The sequence below is a fragment of the Tupaia chinensis genome, unplaced genomic scaffold (genome assembly GCF_000334495.1).
Source record: "Tupaia chinensis unplaced genomic scaffold, TupChi_1.0 Scaffold000257_1, whole genome shotgun sequence".
Lineage (NCBI taxonomy): Eukaryota > Metazoa > Chordata > Mammalia > Scandentia > Tupaiidae > Tupaia > Tupaia belangeri.
In genome coordinates this window covers 3,501,950-3,527,435 of record NW_006159737.1, presented here as the reverse complement: position 1 = coordinate 3,527,435, position 25,486 = coordinate 3,501,950, and the positions used below count along the sequence as shown (strand labels likewise).

The 25,486-nt window shown below is 36.0% G+C and overlaps 1 protein-coding gene across 1 annotated transcript in view; it reads left to right on the top strand.

Annotated features, from left to right (window-relative positions):
- Nucleotides 1–25,486, top strand: part of PTPRZ1 (protein tyrosine phosphatase receptor type Z1) — a 224,851-nt gene that overhangs the window by 137,830 nt on the left and 61,535 nt on the right. Inside the window, 4 exon segments of the mRNA XM_006149215.2 lie at nucleotides 9,137–9,321; nucleotides 11,527–11,653; nucleotides 19,927–19,973; nucleotides 25,347–25,467. Coding sequence (XP_006149277.1) covers nucleotides 9,137–9,321; nucleotides 11,527–11,653; nucleotides 19,927–19,973; nucleotides 25,347–25,467 — 480 coding nt within the window.

The following is a 25,486-nucleotide window of genomic DNA, read 5'->3' as shown; positions in this document are numbered from 1 at the left end:
AAGTAAAATTTTATGCATGAACATTTTTTAAAATATAAAGTGACAATAAGTACACAAAAGAAAATTCAAGTCCCCTATAATGTCACCATCCAGAATTGCCATGAGGATTTTGGTGTGTATTCTTCTAGAACTATCTCTGAAGTTAAAACTATCATTTTAATAATAAAATATATTATTATACCTCATGAAACTGAGACTATGCTGCCTGTATCTGTTTATTGATGTTTAGTAAGTATACCTTTAATACACTATGTTTAATTTATATTATATTTTAATTGCTATATCTTTGCTATGCCATTCTTAATATTTTATTATAGTATTTCATTGACATAGCAGCTATACGTATTTATGTGGCCCAGTGTGCTTTTTCAGTACATGAATACAATGTGTAATGGTCAAACCAAGGCTTATTACACCATCTCAAACATTTAACGTTACTTTGTGTTGTGAACATTTGAAATCCTCTCTTCTAGTGATTTTGAAATATACATTAAATTGTCACCAAAGATCATTCCTGTATTGTACTGGAGTACTCTAGAAGTCATTGCCCTTACCCGCTTGTCCTCTTATCTGTTAACCAAGTTCTCTCCATTCCCCCACTTCCCTCCCACTCTCCACTTCATGCAACCAAATCTTTTACTTTCCACTAATGGGCGAGGACAGACAGTATCTGTCTTTCATTGCTTGCTTTATATCACGTAGCATTATTTACTCCAGTTTTGTCCATGTTGATGCAAACGACAGGATTTCATACTTTTTTAATGAGTGAATGATATTCCATTTTACATTCCACATTTTCTCTATTAACTCATTTATTGTTGAGGAACGAGGTTGATACTCTGTCTTAGCTATTTGAATTGTGCTGCAATAGACAGACATGGGATGCAGGTATCTCTTCAACATGTTGATTTCTTTTCCTTTGAGGATATATCCAATAGGAAAATTACTGAATGTTTAGGTAGTTCTATTTTTAATTTTTTGAGGGACTGCCACATTGTTTTCCATAATTGGTCTACTGATTTAAATTCCCACCAGTAGTGTAAGAAAGTTCCCCTTTGTCCACCTCCTTACCAACATTTGTTGATATTAAATAATTTGTTTTGGGTTTTGTTCATTACCATTCCAACTGGGGCAAAGTGAAACCTAATTGTGGTTTTGGTTTGCATTGCCCTGCAAATTAGCAATGTTGAGCATTCTCTCATGTACTTTTTGACTATTTGTATATCTTCTGTTAATTTTATTGCCAGAGTGTGCATGTACTCACCAGAGAGAGAAGAGAATGAGAGAAAGCGCTCTCCAACTGGGTGTAGTCACACTCCTATCCCTTCTCTCCCATTTCTTCATTCTGTTGAGATTTGGGCATGGGCTCAAACACGTCTAGCATGTTTTTCAAGCTACCAGGGCTGGGATTTGATCCATGGCCAGCTGTGAGGGATCCAACTTTCTTAACCACTAGGGTAAGGGACCAGTCCTTTGTATGTCTTCTTTTGAGAAGAATCTGTTCAGATAGTTTGCCCATTTTTTTAAAAGAATGAATTATTTAATTTTATTTATTATTATGATTTTTTAACTTGCTATAGGGCATGTACACTCACCAGACAGAGAGAGAGGGGGAAAGTGAGAAAGCAAGCCGCTAGGCCTGGGACTTGAACCACCATCAGCTACATGGAAGTCCAGTGCCTTAATTACCACACCACCTGCTGGTCTCAATTGCCCATTTTTAAAAATTGGATAATTTATTTTCACTGGTGAGCTATTTGAGTTCTTTCTATTTCTGATTATGAACCCTTTGTCTGATACATAACTTAAAATTATTTTCCTCCACTCTGTACATTGCTGCTTCACTTTGTTGGTCGTTTCCTTTGCTGTGCAGAAGCTTTTGGGTTTGATATAATCCCATTTGTCTATTTTCACTTTTGTCACTTTTGATTTCTTACTTACAAACTTGTCTAAACCAATGTCCTGAAGCATGTCCATTAGATTTTCTACTTCTGCTGATGTCATGCTTTTGGATCTTACATTTGTCTTTAATCCATTTTGAATTGAATTTGGTATGTGGTGAGAGATAGGGGTCTAGATTTTTCTTCTGTATATGGATATCCAATACTCCCAGCAATATTTCTTGAAGAGACTGTCCTCTTACCAATGAATGTCCTTAATACCTTTGTCAAAAACTAGTTGTCTGTATGTACATGCATCTGTTCCTCATTCTCTAATCTGTTCCATTGATCTGTTGTGTCCATTTTTGCCACTACTGTGCAGTTTGGGTTACTATAGCTTTGTAGTATATTTGTATATTTTTTTAAAGTTTCTTTCATTTATTTCATGATTGAGAGAGACAGAGACAAAGATACAGCACCTATAACAAGGGCCTATTGCTGCATTCCACTCTCAGACTCAACTGGTCTGGATCACCAGCAAACCAGGGAGGTCTCCAGTCACAAACCAATAACCTTCCCATGGAAGTTTGCCCTTACATAGCATTGCATTTTACCACTGCACCATCAGAACCTCGTGTATAATTATTATGTAGTATTCTATCATATAGTTAGGACAGTACATGAAGTATAACTCATCCCACAATATTAGATATTCAGTTTATAGATTTTTTGTTATTACAAATATCTAACATTCTCATTTTGACAAAGAGAGAAGATCTAGAATGAAAATGGTCAGTATAGGTTCTCAATAAATGCATTCTAGACAAAAATTTATTTTGTAAAATACATTGCTGATACAGGGTTGTCGGGAAAGTCACAATGCATTTTTCAAATAGAAAAACAGAAAAAATAGAATACATCATGACTTTTCTAACAAACCAATCATTTCAAAAGCCATGTGAGATCTCTATATCCTTGTAAACTCCACAAGTTTAGCAAATAGGCCTTATTCATTTTTGCATTCATAACAGGTGCTCAATAAATATTTGTGAATCAGTCCAAATCTTACCAGATTTTTGGTCTTCCATTTTTCCAATACTTACTAGTTGTATGAAAATTGTCAAAGTACTTAGCCTCCTTAAGCCTCAGTTGCTTTACCTTTAAAATGAGAACATTTTAAACATGATCACTTTAGAGGATGGTTGTGGGGTTTAAATGTGTTGAAGTTTGCAAAGCAATATACTGCCTTGAGTGTACTGTATTCCAGACTCATTATGTATATTGTTCTAATGTGTGTAACTGAATAAAGAGGCAAGAGCTTGCAAGGACGGGATGCTATTCAAATTTTGCGTGTTGACCACATTTAAAAATAATTTGTTGAAAAGAATTGTAGATGCACTTCAGCTCTCATTTGCTAGCACTGTAATATATTCAGGAAAACTTCAATAAAACAATAAAATATAAAATATTTTTCAAGCAGGGTAGTACAAAGAAAATGTCTTTCTAGCATAATGTATTTGAGCTATGATACATTTTCTATAATTTCCTGAAAAATGTCATGATGAATTATACATTAGTAGACTCACTTTCTTGAATGTCAGTACTTGTAAATAGCATTTGTTAAGGTCATATGTATGTAAACACTATACTCTTACTGTCTTCAGAAAAGTGAAATGAACTTAGCTTCTAGAAGATTATTTATTACAAATTGAACTGTTGTCAAAATTACTGTGGGGGCTGGAAGGTGGCATGGTGGTTAAAGGCACTGGACTCCCACATTGCCCACTGCAGTTCAAGTCTCGGACATAGTGGCTTATCTTTCTCCCTTCACCCCCCCTCTCTCTCACACACACACACACCTACACATTCACACTCTGTCCCTCTCTGGTGAAAGAAAGAAAGAGAAAGAAAGAAAGAAGAAAAAAGCTAGAGAGAGAGAGAAAGAAAAGAGAAAGTTAGTAAAATAATTCTTTTAAAAAAATACTCTGTGTCCTTAGAGAAAACTGAATGATGTAGGTAGAATTTGAAAGATTTCTTTTGACTTTTTGAAGAATTATTTTATTTCACTTTATTTATTATTATTATTATTTTAATAGCTCCAGAGAGAGAGAGAAAGAAAAGAGAAAGTTAGTAAAATAATTCTTTTAAAAAAATACTCTGTGTCCTTAGAGAAAACTGAATGATGTAGGTAGAATTTGAAAGATTTCTTTTGACTTTTTGAAGAATTATTTTATTTCACTTTATTTATTATTATTATTATTTTAATAGCTCCAGAGAGAGAGAGAGAAAGTAAGAAAGCAAGCCTCCAGGTCTGGGACTTGAACCATGGTTGGCCATGTGGGAGTCCAGCATCCTTAACAACCATGCCACCTACTGTCTCCCTCTTTTGGCTCTGTGTGTGAAGCAAATGCTGTAATAATTCAGAGGGGTGAAAAAAATGATGTATCTGTTCAAATGATTGTAGTTGACATTTATGTCAATGTTTACGTTAGCTTTGTTAAGATCTCCTACACCCTTTGGGGCCTTACGTGGCATGGCAGTAATGCAGCACTCCATGAAGCTGACCCACATTGGGAAGGTTTCAGGTTAGAGTCCAGAGGCTTCCCTGAACACACTGGGAGTGAGCATGCTTATGATCTGGGGCTGGCGGAGACGAGAGGTGGATCGCAGCATGTGGACCCTGTTGAGGATACCTTTGTTTTAGAGAAAATAAATAAAAACTAAATTATTATTATTATTATTATTATTATTAATCTGCTACTTCCTGAGGGAAAAAAATCCTAACTTCATTGGTTATCTTCTGGGTCTGCAAGTCTTCAAGCTTCTCTCATTCTCTCATAGCAGTCATCCAATGACCTGTCTTAAGATTTTTAAAATGAGGCCCATAAGCTCAAACGAGGGTGTGGTGGATTTTACATTCACCAAGTACTTTTGTCATGAGCTGTGTTAAACTGTATGGCACTTCAAATGAGTGGGAAATGACGAAAACTTAGTGTTGTCTCAGGTAATTAGGACATTCTCTTTGCCACTCCCCAAGACACCTCCCTGTATTTCACGTCCATCCGCATTTTTAATCATAATACCAGCAGCTTAGATTTCATTTTCTCCCTTAAGGCAGACTGTGCTCCTTGGAGAGAAGTCAAGACAGCAGAAATTCACGCCAACTCCCTTCTGACCATCTGAATCCACTTTCTTGATTAATAAACAGATTTGTCACAGCCAGTAATTATATTTCTCCTCCATTTATTTGCCCTTTTTTTTTTCTTTTTTTTTTTTCCTCCACTCTTTTCCTGTTTCCTGGTGACACTCAGTGCTTTACTTAGTGATCTTTTGGTAATTGTTCCTATGCACTGGTGTTCAATGTTCATATAAGTAATTACAGGATAGATGATAAACCTAGAACCAAGGAGATGACAGTGTTAAAAATAAGTTTTATGGAGCCAGCAGATGGCATAGTGGTTCCATAGCTGGACTTCCACATGGCCAACCACAGTTCAAGTCCCAAACTTGGTGGCTTGAAACTCATGCCTGGCACATGTGTGTGTGTCCCCAAAATCCCAGAAGGAGAATGGAGGAGAAGGGATTGTAGTGTGGTCATCTTCTCTAGGGTGTGATTTCTCGCTTTCCCTCCCATTCTCTCTCTCTCTCTCTCTCTCTCTCTCTCTCTCTCCCCCCAGCAAGCGCCCATGGTCTAAGGCAAAAAGCTCTACAAAAAAGATTTGAAAATAAATAAGTATACAGCATGATCATTTATAGTCCCCTGATAAAGAAAACATGTCCTCATTCTTTAAAGTGAAGATCCTTTGCATTTGCACAGTGTGGAAGCACTGACCTGCACTCTGCCTTGACATGGGCCCAGATGTCTGAGTCTGGCTCAGGGCCAAGGGCATGGGTGCTCCTTTTCCAGTGGTCCCTAAACAAATCAGTTATCCTGGTTCAAGTCACGTGTAGCTTATGGAAAGGAATCAGGGTGTGTGATATAGTCCTAAAGAAAGAAGCAAGACGTCAATGGGGTTTTGAACTCTCCTTTACTAAAGGAATTCTATTTTTACTACTATGGAATCATGGGAAAAGTCATGATATAGTTTTCTGTTTTTCTATGCAAAAATGAGTCATGACTTTTCCAACAACCCAGTGGTTTATGCTGTGGTACTTGCGTTTGGTGACTGAGTACGCATAGACCTGGAAAAATATTCTTGGTATTCAATCCAGGTGATGTGGTTTATAGTATATATCCTTCCAATAAGATAATTAGACTGATTTCAATAGGAAATATAAGGAACGCCTGTAAACTTAAATCACAACAGTGACTTCTTCCATGGCTATCATCTACTCTATGTTTGAACACCAAGTACTCCTTAGAGAATTAACTATATTGTTATTTAAAGGACGCAGACCTATCTTATAGAATGGTAGCGCTCTATTACAATCATAAACTGGGTACACAGAGTAAGGGCTTTTCTCTTGAAGACAGATTCTAAAGTACATACGCTTTATCTCCCCATAAAATCATCTGCTTCAGCATCTAAAAGATAAGCTATAGATGTAGCTTTATAACATATTACTAGATTGTTAGTCATCTAATAAAATAAGCAAAGGGATTTTTAAAAAATAAAGTTCTAAGTAATCTATAAGCTCAAACTATTCAAACATAACTAATAAACTCTTAAATATTTATAAGGAAGAAAACAAAGGAATGTAAAACTACTGGCAAGGAAATACAGATTGTTTTCTAGAATCCTACTTTATATTACTATTGATTCTTAAAATTTTGAAGCATCTACTGATTGCAGATATTAAGGTGAGCTTCAATGTAGAAAACCAAGCCAAGTATTTTATGCTTGTTAGGCAGTAGTCCTCTGGGTGTTTGGAAATTAATACTTTCATATTTTCTCAAATTTTTTTGTGTTTTTATGTGTGCATGCATAAAACTAATAAATTTTAAGATAGTTTCATGAAAATAATTCACTTTAAGTCATTCCTATTCTCTTAAAAAGTGGGATTGATTTTTGGAGGACAAAAATCTACGAATGATAGTGTTCAGAATCCTTTTCAAGCTTTTAAAAATGAACTTAGGATTCACTTGAAGCAATCCGTTTCTCCAATTATTGATAGATTATGCAATAGTTCATGTGAATAGGTTCCTTGGAGAACGAGTTGATCTTCTGCCATCTGGTGGACACAAATAGAAGTGTCACCAGGTAATGTAACGATGTCATCTAGATATAAACTAGATATATGTTCTCATATTCCGAGTTCATGATTTTCGATCATGAAAGAATTATCCTCTTATCCCAAGAAACAACTCATTCTAAGCCCTCCCTTTAAAAAAAGTAGCATCACAGGATTTGCTGTGAAAAATCTTGCCTCTAGCTCATACAACCTTATATTTACTTATTTAACATACATAGGAATATGTATATTTCATGAATTATTCACACACCATTGCTAGGAACTCATACATATGCAAAAATTGCTACTACTAAATAGTATGTGTAAAATTTGTTTCACTTTTCAAGGCCAATTGTTAGTTGTGGGTGCCCTCCTGTGTTCACAAGAGGAACTACAGATGAGTAGAGATGAGGTCTTTTCTTCAGTCCTTGTAGTTTTCGATCAGTGATGATTGGTTGATCTAAGCTAATGGCATGCTCTCTAGTGGCTTTGTAACTTCACTTATCACCTGCAAATAAGCCCAGATTCTGTGAGTGTATTAATTGATCTTTGTCCTGAGAGATCTTTCTCTCCCTCTGCTTTGCAAATCTGTCTGACTTGTAAAGAGACTATATTATTCCTTTGCCTAATTAGCACAATATCATAAATTTTTATAATTTTCTCCTCCCAATTAGCCCAAATGTCACATTATGAGTGTATTTTTAAAAGTATTGGGGCGTTCTGATGGAACTGAATTTTTGGCATGATTCCCAGTAAGGGTTTGAGTTCATTTTAAGAAGCCTCTGGACTATTTTTCACAACATTTTCAGATGAGACAAATCTAATTGCCCAAAAGTAGCCACTTAATCTACTGATGTCAAAGTGGTATTTTTTTATTATTTTTTGTCAGCAGGCCTGAAAAGTACTGAAATGGTGCTTTTAGTTATTCTGTACTTTTCTCCAATTGGGAATTTCCAATGATTTTGAGGATTCTCTACTAACAAAGTACTTGACGATAGGCCATCTGTCATAACAGAAATTCTGCATGACTGGATCTAGATGTATTTGTCAAGTACCAAACAAGAAAAATAAAGATGCCATGCGTTTGACACCATCCCTTGTTCACTTTTTTCTAAAAATGGATTTCCACGTTGAATATGTTCAAGACTCTGTTTTAGGCAATATGGAAGTAGATAGCCGTGGTTTGTAATGTTTATAATTGACTGGAGGAATTAAGACCCATTAAAAAAATAATAAGCTCACTTGAAAATAGTTCAACCATAGTGGTGAAACAAAATAGACTATTAAAGATGACACAGGTCAGACCAGCCCAGTGGCCTCGTGGTTAAGGGAGCCAGATCTCACATGTCCAACCATGCAGTTTGAATCCTGGCCCCAGCAGTTTGAAAAACAATGCTGGGTGGGTGTGCATGCCCAGAATGTCAACAGGATGGAGAAATGGAGGAGGAGAGATTACGGCAAAACCATACCCCATTGGGGTACTTCCTCCCTCTCTCTCTCTCTCTCCTCTCTCTTTCTGGTGAATGTACATATCCTCTGAAAAAATAGAAAAAAAAAAAAAAGAAAAAAGAAAATGACACAGGTTAGTTCAGTCTAGATCAGCGCATGTAATGGAGGAGATAGCATTTGACTAAGACTTATCCTGAATTAAAAGGTAGGACCTGAACAAAAGAGATAAAAGGGAAGGAGAGTGTTTTATTGTGTTTTTAAAATGTTTTTATTCTTAATTTATTTTTAAAGTGATGATTCCGGTTTACATATAATCACTGTACATCTTGGTGGGATGTAGCATGGCTGTTCAGAGTATGCATACAGTGAGTAATAAGCAAATCAAGGATATAGACGTTATTCATCCTCAGCACTGAACGTGAAGTAATGTTGTACACATTTGATCCTAGTTTTACTAGGAGAGAGTGTTTTCAAGTATAAGAAATGGCATAAACTAAAGCTCCACCAAGAGAAAGTGAAACTTTTTATCTTCTATTGAATTTAAATACAACAAACCCTTTCATCGACTGTGTATAACTTGTTCAAGTCCTGGAGGGTGATAGTAGTATGAATAATGACTTTTTTCCTCTCTGAAGTTTGTAGTTCAGAACCAGAAAATGTGCAGGCAGACCCAGAGAATTACACCAGCCTTCTTGTTACATGGGAGAGACCCCGAGTAGTCTACGATACCATGATTGAGAAGTTTGCAGTTCTGTACCAGCAGCTGGAGGGAGAAGACCAAACCAAGCATGAATTTTTGACAGATGGCTATCAAGACTTGGTAACTAATGTCTTATGTGTAATCTTATTGTTTAATCTGCAAGATAAAACGTTACATAGCTTTGTGTGTTGTGGCCTTGGTTACCTTAGACCTTGTATGAAGATCACCAGGGAAGCAGACGCTCACTGAGTCATGTCAAAAGTTACATTAAATTCCAGCGAGACCATGACCAGTGACAGTCCAGCGTCTGTACAAACTGAAGGCTTATAAACTGGAGATCACTCAGTGTATGTCGTGTATGTCATCTCTCTTTACAAAGAGAGGACTTAGAGAACAATTGCATAGCCTGATATCTCACTGTTGTGGAAAGGCCTGGGCCTAGAGTCTCAGTTCCTGATCAATGTGTCTTTTTTCCTCATCCCACTATGCCAGTGCAAGAGAAAGAGAGTAGGAGACTTGCAAGTTCTTTTTTTTGCAGCAGATGTCCAGGTAACCCAGGTGAAGTCATGGTTGGGTCAGAACTTTGGGGGTATAAGACAAGGAAATTCTCAAGAAAAAACCACCCCAACTCCCTCTACCTATGCATGCAAATTAAAGAAAATCAAGTACAGGCCATTTCTGTGGCCTGAGCATCTCAATATTGAACTTGGCTTTGGTAAAGAAGCATTGGCCAGGGTCTGGCAGGTGGCGTGGTGGTTAAGGACACTGAACTCCCATATGGCCAACTGTGGCTCGAGTTCCTGATGTGGCGGCTTGCTTTCTTACTTTCTCTGCCTCTCCCCATCCCCTTCTCTCTTTCTTGCTCTGTCCCTCTTTGGTATAATTAAAATAAGTAAATAAATGAATAAAGTTAAATAAAATAATTCAAAAAAAATAAGCATTGGCCATAGGTGGGAGTGAAGTCAACAAATCCTCATCTGACATGGTTCCAGGAAGTTCCCATTGGAGGGGAAATGACACTGGGCCCTTCATTCAGATAGTCAGAGGCCCACAAGTCCTGGGAATCTGCATTTAAATAGGAATTATTGGGGCCGACAGGTGGCGTGGTGGTTAAGGCATTGGACTGCCACATGGTTAACCGCGGTTCAGGTTCTAGACCTGGCAGCTTGCTTTTGCTCTCTTTCTGTCTCTTTCTGGTCAAATTGAAGAAAAAGAAGAAGAAATTAAATTAAATTAATAATTCTCTGAAAATAAATTAATAGAAAGGAACTGTTATTGTGTTTAATGGCATATAGACAAAATAGATGAAAATTATAACAACTTCTTAATTCAGTTATCTAGAATGTAAAAAACACTATATTCTAGAAAAATTGTAGATTATAGAAAAAATGGAGTAAATAATATTCTTCATTTCATAACTATATGAAGATGATTATAATTATACTACCTTCTTGCACTATATTGTCAGGATAAAGAGAAAAAATAGTTTTTCTTTTTTTTTCACATTTTGCTTCTTATTTGTAAGTACTATACATGTATTTACTTAAAATGTTAACTTACTTTATGGTACCGTTTATGAATTTGTTGAGTTCTAGTTTAAACTAAAACTTTACAAAACTAAATCTGGAGGCCAGCAGGTGGCATGTGGTTAAGACACTAGACTCCCACATGGTCAACCACAGTTCCGGACCTGGTGGCTTGAAACTCATACCCAGGCATGTGCGCGTGCATGCCCAAAATCCCAAGGGGAGATGGAAGGGGAAGGGACTGTGGTGTGTCCATCCTCCTTGGAGAGTGATTTCTTGCTTTCTCTCTGTCCCTCTGGTGAGTGCACACATCCAATAGCAACAGTCTCTCCAGAAACAAAAACAAAAACAAAAGCAAAAAGCTAAATCTGGGGGCCGGTAGATGGCATGGTGGTTAAGGTGCTGGACTTCCATGTGACCAACTGTGGTTCAAGTCCTGGACCTGGAGGCTTGCTTTCCCACTTTCACTCTCTGTCTCTCTCTCTCTATATCTGGTGAACACACATGTCCTGTAGCAAAATTTAAACATGATAATAAATAAAACTAAATAAATAATTCTGAAAAAACACCCTAAATCTGATATTAAAAAGCCAAAAAATGCTTATTTCCCAGTGTCTTTGAAATCTACGAATATCATCTATTCAGCTTACCAACATTGCATAAGTTTTTTTCTTAAGTTAATAAAATCAAAAATGTTTTTCATGACAAGTGAGAAAAAGTTTTCTAGGACAGATGTCCAGTATGTTTTTAGTCCTGTGAGAGTAACACAGTTGTGTAATTACCAACATTTTTCTTTCAGGGTGCTATTCTCAGTAATTTACTACCCAATATGAGTTACGTCCTTCAAATAGTAGCCATATGCACTAATGGCTTATATGGAAAATACAGTGACCAGCTGGTTGTCGACATGCCTACAGATGACCCTGGTAAGTGCTCCCTCAGCAGCTTCTTACTACCTACATATTACAGGATACATTGGCGATTTTTGTGAGTTTATACTCTTGTGGCCAAAAGTCCTAATGATTTTCTCCTAAGTCTGAATTGCCAGGTAATTTTGTAAGGCCTGGGGCCATTTTCTCCTTCAGCAGGTGTATCATAATCCAATGATCTTTATTGAAGTTTTCCATTTGTAACACGAGAACAACGAAACCCATCTAGTAGGCTGTCAGGAAAGTCATGCAGCATTGTTCTGTTTCTGGATGCAGAAATGTGTCATGACTTTTCCGACAACCCAATATAATGTTTTTAACAGTCACCAAATGAAAATTGCTGTGTAAATATTGAGACTGTTTATTTGGATAATGAAGAGTTGGTTTCATTTGTGTGTGGTTTCTTTTTCCAGCCCCCAAAGCATTTTGTAGTAAGTATATACATGATCGTAAGATCATGTGAGGTTCTTTGAAATATCTATCAAAAGCACCTTGATAGTTTATCTTAGATATTTTTTTCCACTTTTTATAGTTTGGCCGGGGGTGGGGGAGTGGTGCAGTTCTATCCTCCTACTTGATTTTTCCACCACTATTTCACAACCACAAAACAAACTGAAGTTGTTTCTAATTGTGTTTCATTTGCATGCATTTTCTTTAAATATTAAGAAAAATTTTCTGATCCCAAAGCATATGCAATAATTGAATCAAGTACTAACAATTATAATTTGACAATTATAAATTTACATAATCAGTTTTCCTTTATTGCTAGTGTGGCCAGTTTAAATTAATGGAATGGAAGCATATATATATGTGTATACATGTGTGTATACACATATGTCTTCAAAAAGTTCATGGAAAATCTGTTTTGTGAAAAAATTATGCATGGATTTTGGGAACCAGCAGTTAGCGTAATGGCTATGTTGCTGGACTCCCACGTAGTCGACCGCGGTTCATGTCCTGGACCCAGTGGCTTAAAACTCAACGCCGGGCGCGTGTGTGTGCGTGCCCAAGATCCCGAGAGGAGAACGGAGGAGAAGGGATTGTGGCGTGACCATCCCCCCTGGGGGGGTGATTTCTCGCTTTCTGTCTCTATGTCTCTCTCTGTCTGTCTGGCGAGCGCACGCGCCCTACAGTGAAAATCTCTCCAAAAAAAAATTATGCATGGATTTCAAAAAATTTTTACATTGGGACTAGCAAATGGCATAATAGTTATGTCGCTTGACTCCCACAGTCGACCCTGGTTTGAGTCCTGGACCTGGCAGCATGAAACACACCAGGTACATGTGCCTATATGCCCAAAATCCCAAGAGGAGAATAGAGGAGAAGGGATTGCAGTGTGGCCATCCCACTAGGGAGTGATTTCTTGGTTTTTATCTCTCTTTCTCTCTCTCTCTGTCTCTCTGGAGAGCATATGTGCCCTGTAACAAAAATCTCTCAAAAAACGAATTATTTTGCACCAAAGTATATTCAAACTTTAATTCCATTTTCATGAAGTTTTTGAAGTTTTCTCATATTTATGCATACATCCATACCTATATATAAATATTCTATGATTATCTCTCTTTAGGCTAGTCATTAATATTCTTATAAGTTTCTAAGGTAAATGAATAGATATAAACTATCAGGTTGTTGGAAAAGTCATGACATATTTTTGCATAGAAAAATAGGAAAAACACATCATGGCGTTTCCAACAACCCAATGTATTAATCATAGCATGTTTTACTATTATATTAGGGAGGAAAACTGATAGTCACTGCCTTTGCTGTCTAAATGCTATACCAAGGACTTTGTCTAATATTAGCTTAAATAAACTACGTCTTTTTTCTTTTTTTAAAGTTTTTGCCAAAGGGCACCTGCACTCTCTGGAGAGAGGGAGAGAAACAGAGAGAGAGGAAGTGAGGAATCACCCTCCAAGGAGATGGACATGCCACAGCACCTTCTCCTCCCTTCTCCTCCTGGGATTTTGGGGATGCACGCATATGTGCCCAGTGTGAGTTTGAAGCTTCTGGGTCTGAGGCTCAAACCATGGTTGTTCATGTGGGAGTCCAGTGCTTTAGCTACTATTATACCTTTTGGCCCATAAACGACATCATTTGATCACCTTGCCATGGTGGTCCTAACCAAAGTTGGCTTTTAAAATGAAAGAATATATGCTAGAATGTTTGATGTTATAATAGGTACCCTTCCAAACCTTAGGCTATAACTTGCCAAGCAATGTCTCTAGGTTGATATTGGTAGCTAATGAATTCTATTGCAATATGGTGGCAATATTGTTATTTAATATTTCTTATGACCCATCTCATGGCCTGGGTATAACCATCTTTCCTTTGCTTAGCATTGTTTTTTCCACATTGGGTTATTTTTAAATGGAATTTAAAATTTTTAAAGAGTTCTAAGTCTTACTGAAAGATGAGTATCAAAGTAACTCACCATGCTTTTAAATTTATCCTTTCATGCCACTCCACTGAATGGCATCCTTCACCAAAGGTCCCCATATTGATTTACCTAAAAAATGACATTTTTAACAGTACAGTATTAACCATGTTGGCAGATAACATATGGGCACTGATTGAAATATGACATGTTAAAAAACTCCTGAACCCCTATTTATGCACTCTAGATTATGAATTATATTAAATATACTTACTATGTTTTGCTATCTTGATTTAATTATGCTATTCTAATTTGTGTATATGCAAAAAAGTTATTTTTGACTATTTTATGCACTTTCTTACTGTATTCACTATGATAATGTAAAATTTCCAAACAGTTTTATTCTTTATTTTTAAAAAGCTTATTGCATATGAAAAAAGCAGATCAAATGTTTACTTTCTACTGAAGTGATTTCTGAGTGATTCTTTTATGATAAGTGTATTTATTTGCACAAAACGTAACTTTTTTGTTACTTAGTTTTTATTTCATAATCATAAACATAACTTTGTCATTTCACTAGATTTGGAAGAGAATAAGGAAAAAATAGAACCCAAAGAACATAACTTAACATTCTTATCTCACATGTTCACATTTGTACAATAATAAATATTATAACATAATTTCTGTTTATTAAAAGGATTGGGACATTATTGAACCAGGGTAGCAATGACATGCTAGTTTGAACACACCATTTAATTCTCTGTGAATGTCTCAGTCCCTTACAGTGTTTGTACAGTAATAATTTTTTGTAAAAGATGGTATTAGATTTATTGTGTTGATATGATACCTCTGTTAAAAACCCACGGTTACAAAATTCGGTAGATTATTTCCTATTGGAACTTCCTTCATCAATTGCCAGTTTATCCCAAATTTAGGATCTTCCTGTTCTTTGTAAAGAAAATGATAGTTTCCTTATAATTTATTCCGTATAATCTTAAAAGTGTCGATGGCATCTCAAATTATATCAACTTTTGTATTGAAATTACGTTATCTTAAATATTTTTTCAGCTGTGACTATATCACAGTAAAAGTCTTAACAGTAGTACGATTTTTGGGTTTGGTGAAGCAGGTTGGTACCAATAAGCTTTTTGAATTTTATTATTTATGTCACTAATTTAAATGTAAGTGGCTTTTGAGTTGAGTTTGCTGCTTATTTCATTGTTTTCATTAGTATCATTTCCTCCTGTAATTCATTCTGTTCCATGTGTATTATTGAATATATCTTACAGAATTTTTCTATATTGATTTAGGATGAGCTATGAGATTATACACACACACACTTTATTGATTATATATCCATATTATAGCATAAACACATATACACACACACCCTATATATACTATATTGTTTATTGCTTTTATTAGAGAAATAAAGGATTGGGACCAGCAGGTGGCATGGTGGTTAAGGTGTTAGACTTCCACATGGTCCACCACAAGTTAAGTCCCAGACCAGCAGCTTGAAAATTATGCTGGGTACATGTGCATGCATGCCCAAAATCCCAGGAGAAGAAGAGATCGCGGTGTTACCATCTCCCTGGGAAGTGATTTCTCACTGTCCCTCTCTCTGTTTCTCTCCAGTAAGCACCCTTTGGCAAACTCCCTCAAAAAAAAAAAAAAAGAAATGGATTATAATCACCCTCATCTTCTTATAGAGTCTCTCATAGATTTCAAAATACTCTAAGCAATATCTATGAAAGAAAACTCAGTCTTCTAAATCATGCATTTTACTTGGTAATTTGATTAATTGTGCATTTAAATTGATAATTTTATTATGTTAATGCTTGTACATCTTAATTATAATTGTTTATGACAGTAGCACCATGAATTAATGTCCATTTAGTTTTATTTCAAATTACTATTTTAAAATAAATACATAAACTTACATTCAAAAACAAATTTAAATTTGTCAAGTGAGTGTTCCTAATGTTCAGGGGGACTGTGTATTATTTTAAAAGACTTTCTATAAAATTACATTTATGAAGAAAGAATTCACAGATGTATTATTTCATCGTAGCTAAAATAATTGTGTTTATGTCTTGCAATAAAGCAGAGTTAATTATTATAAAGTTACAGAGGACATTATTTAAGTACATGTTTTAGGGCCTTAATAATTATGTGTGTTAATTTAAATGCATGCTGAATTAAATCAACACATTTTGTTCCTGTTACTGTGTGCTTTTCAGTTGTATAACAATTGTCTTGTTAATATGTTTGTATTTCGTCTCCTTGTATCATCCTGTGCTATTGGCGTTGTTATATACTAGTATTTAAAATTATAGTTTGAAATGATTGCAGTCTACATTGCTTTTACTTTTCGCACTGTGAAATCTGGCTTATCTTCAAACAATTAAATAAGCCTTGCTTGCCAACCTCTTATCAGTGTTGCTTTTTTGTGTTATGAAATAGTAACATAATTAAGTGTGTTTTTTTTTTAATTGGACATAACATGAGGCCCCAAACAAAACCAGAATGAGCAATAAAATCAGAATGAGCGTTAGTTCTGTTATTACACAAGTATGGGTTTTGTGTGTTCATGAAAAAAAAAAAGCTGTCTCCACGATCAAACTTTTTTCTAGGCTTCATGGAATCTCTTTTGATGAAATGAGAAGTTTTCCTTTTTTTGGAGACATTTTTTCTATAGGGTGTATATGTGCTTGCCAGAGAGGCAGAGAAAGTGAGAAATTACCCCTCAGGGGGATGGCCATGTCACAATCCCTCCTCCTCCATTCTCTTCTTGGGATTTTGGGCATTCCACATGGTCCACCACAAGTTAAGTCCCAGACCAGCAGCTTGAAAATTATGCTGGGTACATGTGCATGCATGCCCAAAATCCCAGGAGAAGAAGAGATCGCGGTGTTACCATCTCCCTGGGAAGTGATTTCTCACTGTCCCTCTCTCTGTTTCTCTCCAGTAAGCACCCTTTGGCAAACTCCCTCAAAAAAAAAAAAAAAGAAATGGATTATAATCACCCTCATCTTCTTATAGAGTCTCTCATAGATTTCAAAATACTCTAAGCAATATCTATGAAAGAAAACTCAGTCTTCTAAATCATGCATTTTACTTGGTAATTTGATTAATTGTGCATTTAAATTGATAATTTTATTATGTTAATGCTTGTACATCTTAATTATAATTGTTTATGACAGTAGCACCATGAATTAATGTCCATTTAGTTTTATTTCAAATTACTATTTTAAAATAAATACATAAACTTACATTCAAAAACAAATTTAAATTTGTCAAGTGAGTGTTCCTAATGTTCAGGGGGACTGTGTATTATTTTAAAAGACTTTCTATAAAATTACATTTATGAAGAAAGAATTCACAGATGTATTATTTCATCGTAGCTAAAATAATTGTGTTTATGTCTTGCAATAAAGCAGAGTTAATTATTATAAAGTTACAGAGGACATTATTTAAGTACATGTTTTAGGGCCTTAATAATTATGTGTGTTAATTTAAATGCATGCTGAATTAAATCAACACATTTTGTTCCTGTTACTGTGTGCTTTTCAGTTGTATAACAATTGTCTTGTTAATATGTTTGTATTTCGTCTCCTTGTATCATCCTGTGCTATTGGCGTTGTTATATACTAGTATTTAAAATTATAGTTTGAAATGATTGCAGTCTACATTGCTTTTACTTTTCGCACTGTGAAATCTGGCTTATCTTCAAACAATTAAATAAGCCTTGCTTGCCAACCTCTTATCAGTGTTGCTTTTTTGTGTTATGAAATAGTAACATAATTAAGTGTGTTTTTTTTTTAATTGGACATAACATGAGGCCCCAAACAAAACCAGAATGAGCAATAAAATCAGAATGAGCGTTAGTTCTGTTATTACACAAGTATGGGTTTTGTGTGTTCATGAAAAAAAAAAAGCTGTCTCCACGATCAAACTTTTTTCTAGGCTTCATGGAATCTCTTTTGATGAAATGAGAAGTTTTCCTTTTTTTGGAGACATTTTTTCTATAGGGTGTATATGTGCTTGCCAGAGAGGCAGAGAAAGTGAGAAATTACCCCTCAGGGGGATGGCCATGTCACAATCCCTCCTCCTCCATTCTCTTCTTGGGATTTTGGGCATGCATGCAAATGCACCTGACATGAGTTTCAAACCACCATTTCCAGGACTAGCACCATGGTGAGCCATGTGGGCATCCAGCGTCTTAACCATTATGCCACCTGCTAGCCCCAGTGAGAAAATCCTTAAACCAGTATAATTTTTGACCTATTTAATATATCGGTAATGCCTGAGTCAGATAAGTGGTTACCAAAAAATCAGTTTTCATTAGTGAGAATCAGTAGGCAAGGGGTACCCAGTATGTCCCACTCAGCAGAGCTGGAGTTTAGGTGCCAAGCTCTGGAACTCTCAAACTAGAAATATAGCTTCGGAATCTCTAGAAAGATAGAAAGTCTGCCAACATTATTTTGTTTTAAAATTGTTCTGAAGTGACTTAGCGGAAGACCTGTGGATTCTGGTGAGTGGAGATAACAGAGTTTAAGAAACCCCAACGTTTTCCATCCATTCAAATGACCTGAGTCGAGTGGGAAACCTTCAGAGTTCATTTTTACCAATAAAAGGAACCCAAAATTGGGGTATCAACCCATGAGAGTGGCATGAAGTGATCAGGGTCTCAGAGGATGGCCTACACCCACATAGGCTGCCCTAGAGCCTAAGAAAATCCATAGAGAAATTCTTACTGCTTATTGAAATTAACAGCAAATGCAATTGAGTGAGGTTCTATAAAAATCATAGTAGTAAGAAGAGCATCACTGTAACAATGCTCAAGCCCTCACAGTTGTTCTAGCAGCTTCTTAGTGGCTAAGGCAGTGCAGATGAAGACCAAAACAAGAAGAAAAAAAAAAAAAGAAAAAAAAGAAAAAAAAAATTCCCTTCCGGCCCCCTGTAGTTTGACAGGAAAGTGACTAGATAAGTTTTTAGAGCAAGAGAACCAGTTCATACTCTCTCTCAGCATTTCCTTACACGTCCTGTTTGAGCACTGAGAGGTCCATATAGTACCAGCAACAACAGCAGTTTGGGGAAAAGAGTCTACGATAATCCCGCCTTGGAATTCTTGACATAGACAGCCTGAGCTGAGTTTCCCTGGGGAGATTGCATAGGAATTGTTCCTACCACTCACCTAGGCTGAAACCCCCTGAAAACTCTCTATTTTACCTGGTGAAGCATCCTGTATACAAACGTGTGAGAAATTCAAAAAGGTTGTGGAAAAAATTGATATTAAAGTACAAATTTGTTTGGGTGCAAACATTTTGAAAATCATGAATAGCTTTTTGCATCATACACCTTGTCCATAAAGTGTTTGAAGATCTCTCATAGGTGAAAAGAATAGTTTCTCCTTATTCAGAAGAAGTTAAGGGAGAGGCAGCCACAGAAGATAAATTCTAATTCTCCATCTAATCCGAGGCAGTTCCTTAGACCTGAGAAAGATGAAAGTAACTGCTCAAATGAAAAATATACGACTTCCGTTACACTCCATTGTTTTTCTTCAGTCTCACAGTCGTCCTCTCCTTTTTTATCTTTAATTAGACTTGGGGTAGGAGTAGGGAAGGGAGTTGGAGTACGAAGAGAAGAAGCAAGGTTTTGAATGTAGTTGTGCATAAATTTATGGCATGCTGTCTTATAAAATGTTAAGGAGTATTGAAAATTGAAGTTCAAAATTGTCATTTTGAGAGATTCTGTATTTTCAAAGCTAACATTAGTTTTTTGTTTGTTTGTTTGTTTGTTTTTTACTTTTTCCCTCTTTCCATCCAGAGGTAAACTTGCAGTCTGAAATAGTTGAATAAAAATTTTAATAATTTTGTTTTTAACTTTGTAGAACTTGACCTATTTCCTGAGTTAATTGGAACTGAAGAAATAATCAAGGTATTCAAGCCATTTTTATATTCAGATGTTTTCACATTGAAAAGTCTACATTGAATTATTGCTTAGATTTGAGATATTGCTGCACTCAAAAAAGTCTATGTTATGTTATTTGTTGTTTGGGGCTATGTGCTAAGCTTTATAAATAGTTATATGAGTGATACACAGGATTCTTTTATGAGGAAGCTGAAAGACACTTGATTCATATAATATAAAAAATAAAAACCCAAGGTATATAAAAGGCTTTAGTGATAATAAAAATACCCATAAACCTTAAAATAATTATAACGATGACCTATAGCTGTTAAATTCGAATTTTTCTGCATTCCAGTTTTTCTAAGAAAAATTCACTTTAGTAATATTTTAGCAGTTCTTACTACAGTTTATTACAAATAACCAATGATTGATAGAGTCATAGTAAATATAAACCAAATTATAAGCTGTGTTTGTATATATATGTTTCCCTTTTACCTTGGTTATTTGTGCTTGGTCTCTTCATTGTGTATGTGTCTGTTGCTAGCACAGCATGCTTCAAGTGAATGAATATTTGAGAATATCCACAAATTTTAACATTATCTTAATTTTTAAAATAGGGAGAAAATGTTTGTTGTATTTTATATTTTATGCTAACGCCAGAAGGGCTGTTCATAATAACTGAAATTATATGATCAATCTAGCCATTCATGTGGATGATATTGTGACTATAAGTGTAGCAAATATTACATAGGAGCTGATAAAGTGTGATAAATAATGCTCTAAATCAAGCAATAAATAGCAATTAGATTGTGTTTTCACAGGTATAATTACATCAATAATCTATATATTTTATGCCTATTCTCTGTCACAACAATAGTTTACCACAATGGCCAGTTCACCTTTCAAAAGAGTTCACAAAATTCAGCTAAGAATATCTTTGTGTGTGTACATGTAAGCGGCCACCCCACAGTAGTATTTCATACAATTGAAATTAATTATTGTGATAAAATGTCAAATTGGGACATATCCATGGGCCTTCCTGGAGTGTGATTCTGACATTGGATGAAACACTGCTTAACTTATCCACTATGTACTTCAAGTTCTTCACACAGGAATGAATGAGGGGTTGGTAAATGTGTTCACTGTGTCTGTAATGATTTTAAAGCCCCAAATATGGAATAACTAATGCAAGTCATAATCCTCAGATCCTTTTCTAATAGAAATGTATGGCATCGAGATGTGAAGTATCTCCAGCAAGATCAAGGCTCTACACTAACGATTTTTCTTTCTTTTTTTTTTTTGGAGAGGTTTTTGCTATCAGGTGTGTGTACTTGCCAGCTAGACAGAGACAGACAGAGAGACAGAAAGCGAGAAATCACCCCCTCCAGGGGGGTGGTCACGCCGCAATCCCTTCTCCTCCATTCTTCTCTCGGGATCTTGGGCACTCACGCACATGCACCCAGAGGGAGTTTTAAGTCACCCGGTCTGGGACACAAACTGTGGTCGACTACATGGGAGTCCAGCGACATAGCCATTACGCAACTGCTGGTCTCACTAAAAATTTTTAAATAGCAGGTGTGATACAGATCAAAGCAATAGAAAAGAGGTGCAGAATAACTCCAAAAGAAATTATACAGAAAGCTGTCCCTTAAAGTATTTGTTTTCAGGTATGTAAAAAGTAATCAGAGAGCATGAAGGATATTTTCTTCTTCAAATATTGACATAGTCAATATGACCAACAAGACATCAACAAGAGTTGGCAGAATAGTGTTAAGTAATAATCCATCACCTTCATCAGATTCTGAGAGGTATCCAAACCTTGCAGATTCTAGAAATCTAGAAAAGAAATAGAAGGGATATTCATGATGTATATATAGCTTTCTCCCAAAATATCCAACAGAATTAGAGATGAATAGTACTATATTTTAATAAAAATTTATGGAAATCTATATAGTTTATGGTAGGATATGATAGAGTGATTTTTTTGTGGGAATATAAGCAAAGAGCAAAAATAAAATATTATTCTGGAAGTCAAGACATTAGTAAACTATTGAGAGAAAATATATGACATATCTTATGGTAACTTTAACTATGAAAAAAAGAAAGATGGAATGAAACATAGAAGTTGAATTAGAGATTTTTCCTTTATATTTCTTTTAAATAGTAGAGACCTGAGTTCATTTATGTTGATGGGAATGATCTGCTATAGAATTTGATTAAACAAATTTCAAACACAAAATAGAGGAAATACTCAATTGGGTCCAGTTGCCCAAAGAATGACTGAAAGTAGATTTAAAACATAGATGTAGGAATAATATCCTTTAAAAGGAAGGGAAGCTGCAGGTGGCTTAGTAGTTAAGGCAATGGACTCACACTACAGCTGACCACGGTTCAAGTCCTGGACCTTGCAGCTTTCTCTCTCTCTCTCTTCTCTCTCTCTCTCTCTCTCTCTGATCAAATTGAAAAAATAATGATGAATACAATTAAAAATAAAATAATTTTTTTTTAAAAGGAAGGGTAGTAATCTTTTTTAGTTGCAACAGGACAGTGGGATGGGAGTGGCCAGGGATATTTGGTTGTTTTGTGTTTTTAATGTTAGGAAGAGGTGTGTTTTTGTCTGGTGGCTTCTGTTTTCTCTGTGAAGGCATTTGCTGAAAATGGGGAGAGTTAAGGAAAATGAAGATATGAATAATTTTGATAGAGAGTAAGAGTGTAACATGATACCAGAAAACCAGGCAAATACTCACATTTGCAAAAGTGAGTAGGAGTTCAGAAGTTTCATACTGAAGTGTTTGTGGGAACTTCAAAGGAAGGAAGAAATACCTGGATTATTACCATAAGCAAGTCATGACAAATTACCCTTACTTCCTTTTGGATGTGGTTTTTAAGTTTGTGATATTATTTTGTGGTATATCTCAAGATGCTCTTTGAATAAGGTATCAAACAGAAATACTGAAGAAATATTGAAAATCTCATGAGGAAATATTGACCACTAGTAAGGAAATTATTTGGCATTTAATGCAATTCAGAAAAAGCCAATTCACTTCTTAGGGTTGTCACATATGCTTCAGTAAATACTCTACAACCAGCTAACCAAACAATTACTCTTCAAAAAACAATTAAGTCATTACTTTTGGAAGTGGGCTTTGTGTGAGTGTGTGAGAGAGAGATTTTTGCTATAGGACACATGTGCTCACTGGAGAGACAGAGAGAGACATAGAGACAGAAAGCAAGAAATCACTTCCCCATGGAGGACAGCCATGGTATAATCCTTTCTCCTCCATCCTTCATTTGGAACTTTGGGCATGCACACACACACACACACACACACACACACACACACACACACACATGGTCAGAGTTCTCAAACCACAGTTAACTACCTGGGAGTCCAGCAATGTAACCATTACAGCATCTGCTGGTCCCTGGAAGTGTTCATTTTACACAGTACAGTTTCCAGGTATATAAAACATGCCCATGAGCACATATGCTTTTTTTTTTTTTTTGAGAGACAGATTTTTTGCTATAAGGTGTGTCTGCTTGGCAGAGAGACAGAGAGACAGAAAAGAGAGAAATCACTCCCTGGAGGGGAATGGCCATGCCTCAGTCCCTTCTCTTTCATTCTCCTCTTAGGATTTTGGGCACACTTGCACATGCATCCAATGTGAGTTTTAAGCCACCAGGTCTGGAACTCAAATTGTGATCAATTACGTGAGAGTCTAATGCTGTAACTATTTCACCATCTGCTGGCTCCAAGCACACATGCTTTTAAGATTCATATTCTTTTTATCAGTGTTGGTCAAGTTTTCACTGACTAATTTGTACTTAGTCCATTTTTCTACTTTTAAATTACATGGGCTTAAAAGAGTTTACAGATTGGGGCCAGTAGGTTGTGTGGAGGTTAAGGTACTGGATTTCACATGGGTGACTTTGCAGTTCAAGTCTCAGACCAAACAGCTTGAAAATCACACCAGGCTTGTGTGTGCACGTGCTGAAAAATCCCAAGAGGAGAATAAAAGAGATGGGATTACAACATGGCCATCTCTTTCCCCCTAAGGGGGGCATTTCTCATTTCATCTCTCTCTCTCTCTCTCTTTCTCTCTCTCTCTGTCTCTCTCCAGCAAGTGCACATGCCCTCCACATGAAAACTTAAAGAGAGAGAGAGAGAGAGCTAACAGATATAATAGATGAAAATTCTAACAAATTCTTGAGGCAAAGATGCTATCAACATCATGTCCTGCATAACTGAAACAAAATCAAATCTTATCCCTTTGACAATTTAATTTTCTGAACTTGTGACTAGACATTTATTAGTATGCCTAGTTTTATTAATACACACACATACACACACACACACACACATGCACACACATGTAGAAAACATGAGTCTTGGTGGGCTTCTAGCCAGGATTGCTCTGGGCTGTTATGCTAAGTGTGCATGGAAGACTCAGCTTTTTGAATGGTGTTCTTAAGAGAAACACCATCTTGGGGACCAACAGTTAGTGTAATGGCTATGTCGCTGGACTCCCATGTAGTTGACCACGGTTTGCATCCTGGACCCGGTGGCTTAAAACTCACACCGGGTACGTGTGCATGTGTGCCTAAGATCCCAATAGGAGAATGGAGGAGAAGGGATTGCAGTGTGGCCATCCCCCCCTGGGGGGTGATTTCTCCCTTTCTGTCTCTCTGTCTCTCTCTGTCTGGCTGGCTAGTGCGTGCACTCTATAGCAAAAACCCCTCCAAACAAAAAAAAAGAGAGAGAGAAATACCATCTTAAATAATCAGTACTAGAATAATACTTTGACAAGTTATCTTTACTTTCTTCTACGTCTTAAGTGGAAAGTATTAAAAATAAAAGAAAAGCCATGACATCTTTTAGTCTTAAATTGTTCCCTTAAGATGACTTAAAATTTTCAATTTATTCTAAATAGATACAATGAAATATTCTAAATGTCAAAGAACTTTGGTCTTTGAAATGCATAGTCCCATCCCCACTCATATTACTATAAGCTAATTACTATTTAGCCTGCTGCCAGAAGAAGTAAAGAAACATAAAAATAAGGAAACAATACCATGGTATGTAATGCTTCTAATACATAAATACATGTTATCTTCCTTTTTAAGCTGTAGTATCAATTTAGTTACTACATTCTATAGCATTAAAATAAAGGCTACCATAAATAAGGTATTTTCATCAAGTGTGATTACCACCTGTGGTAGGTGGGTGGTAAAGATTATGAATAGTGGAATGGGTTCAGTAGAATGGTGTTTTATGAGGATAAAAGGTTTCCAAGATCTCACAAGTGAAGATTAGCAGTGTAAATCAGTGTAAGGTATTATTAAGATCTTGTTTTTCTTTGATTTCATTATATTCCATTAAATCTTGTTTGCTTCTCAAAGGAAGAAGAAGAGGGGAAAGATATTGAAGAAGACTCTATTGTGAATCCAGGTAGAGACAGTGCCACTAACCAAATAAGGAAAAAGGAACCCCACATTTCTACCACAACATACTACAATCGTGCAGGGTCTAAATACAATCA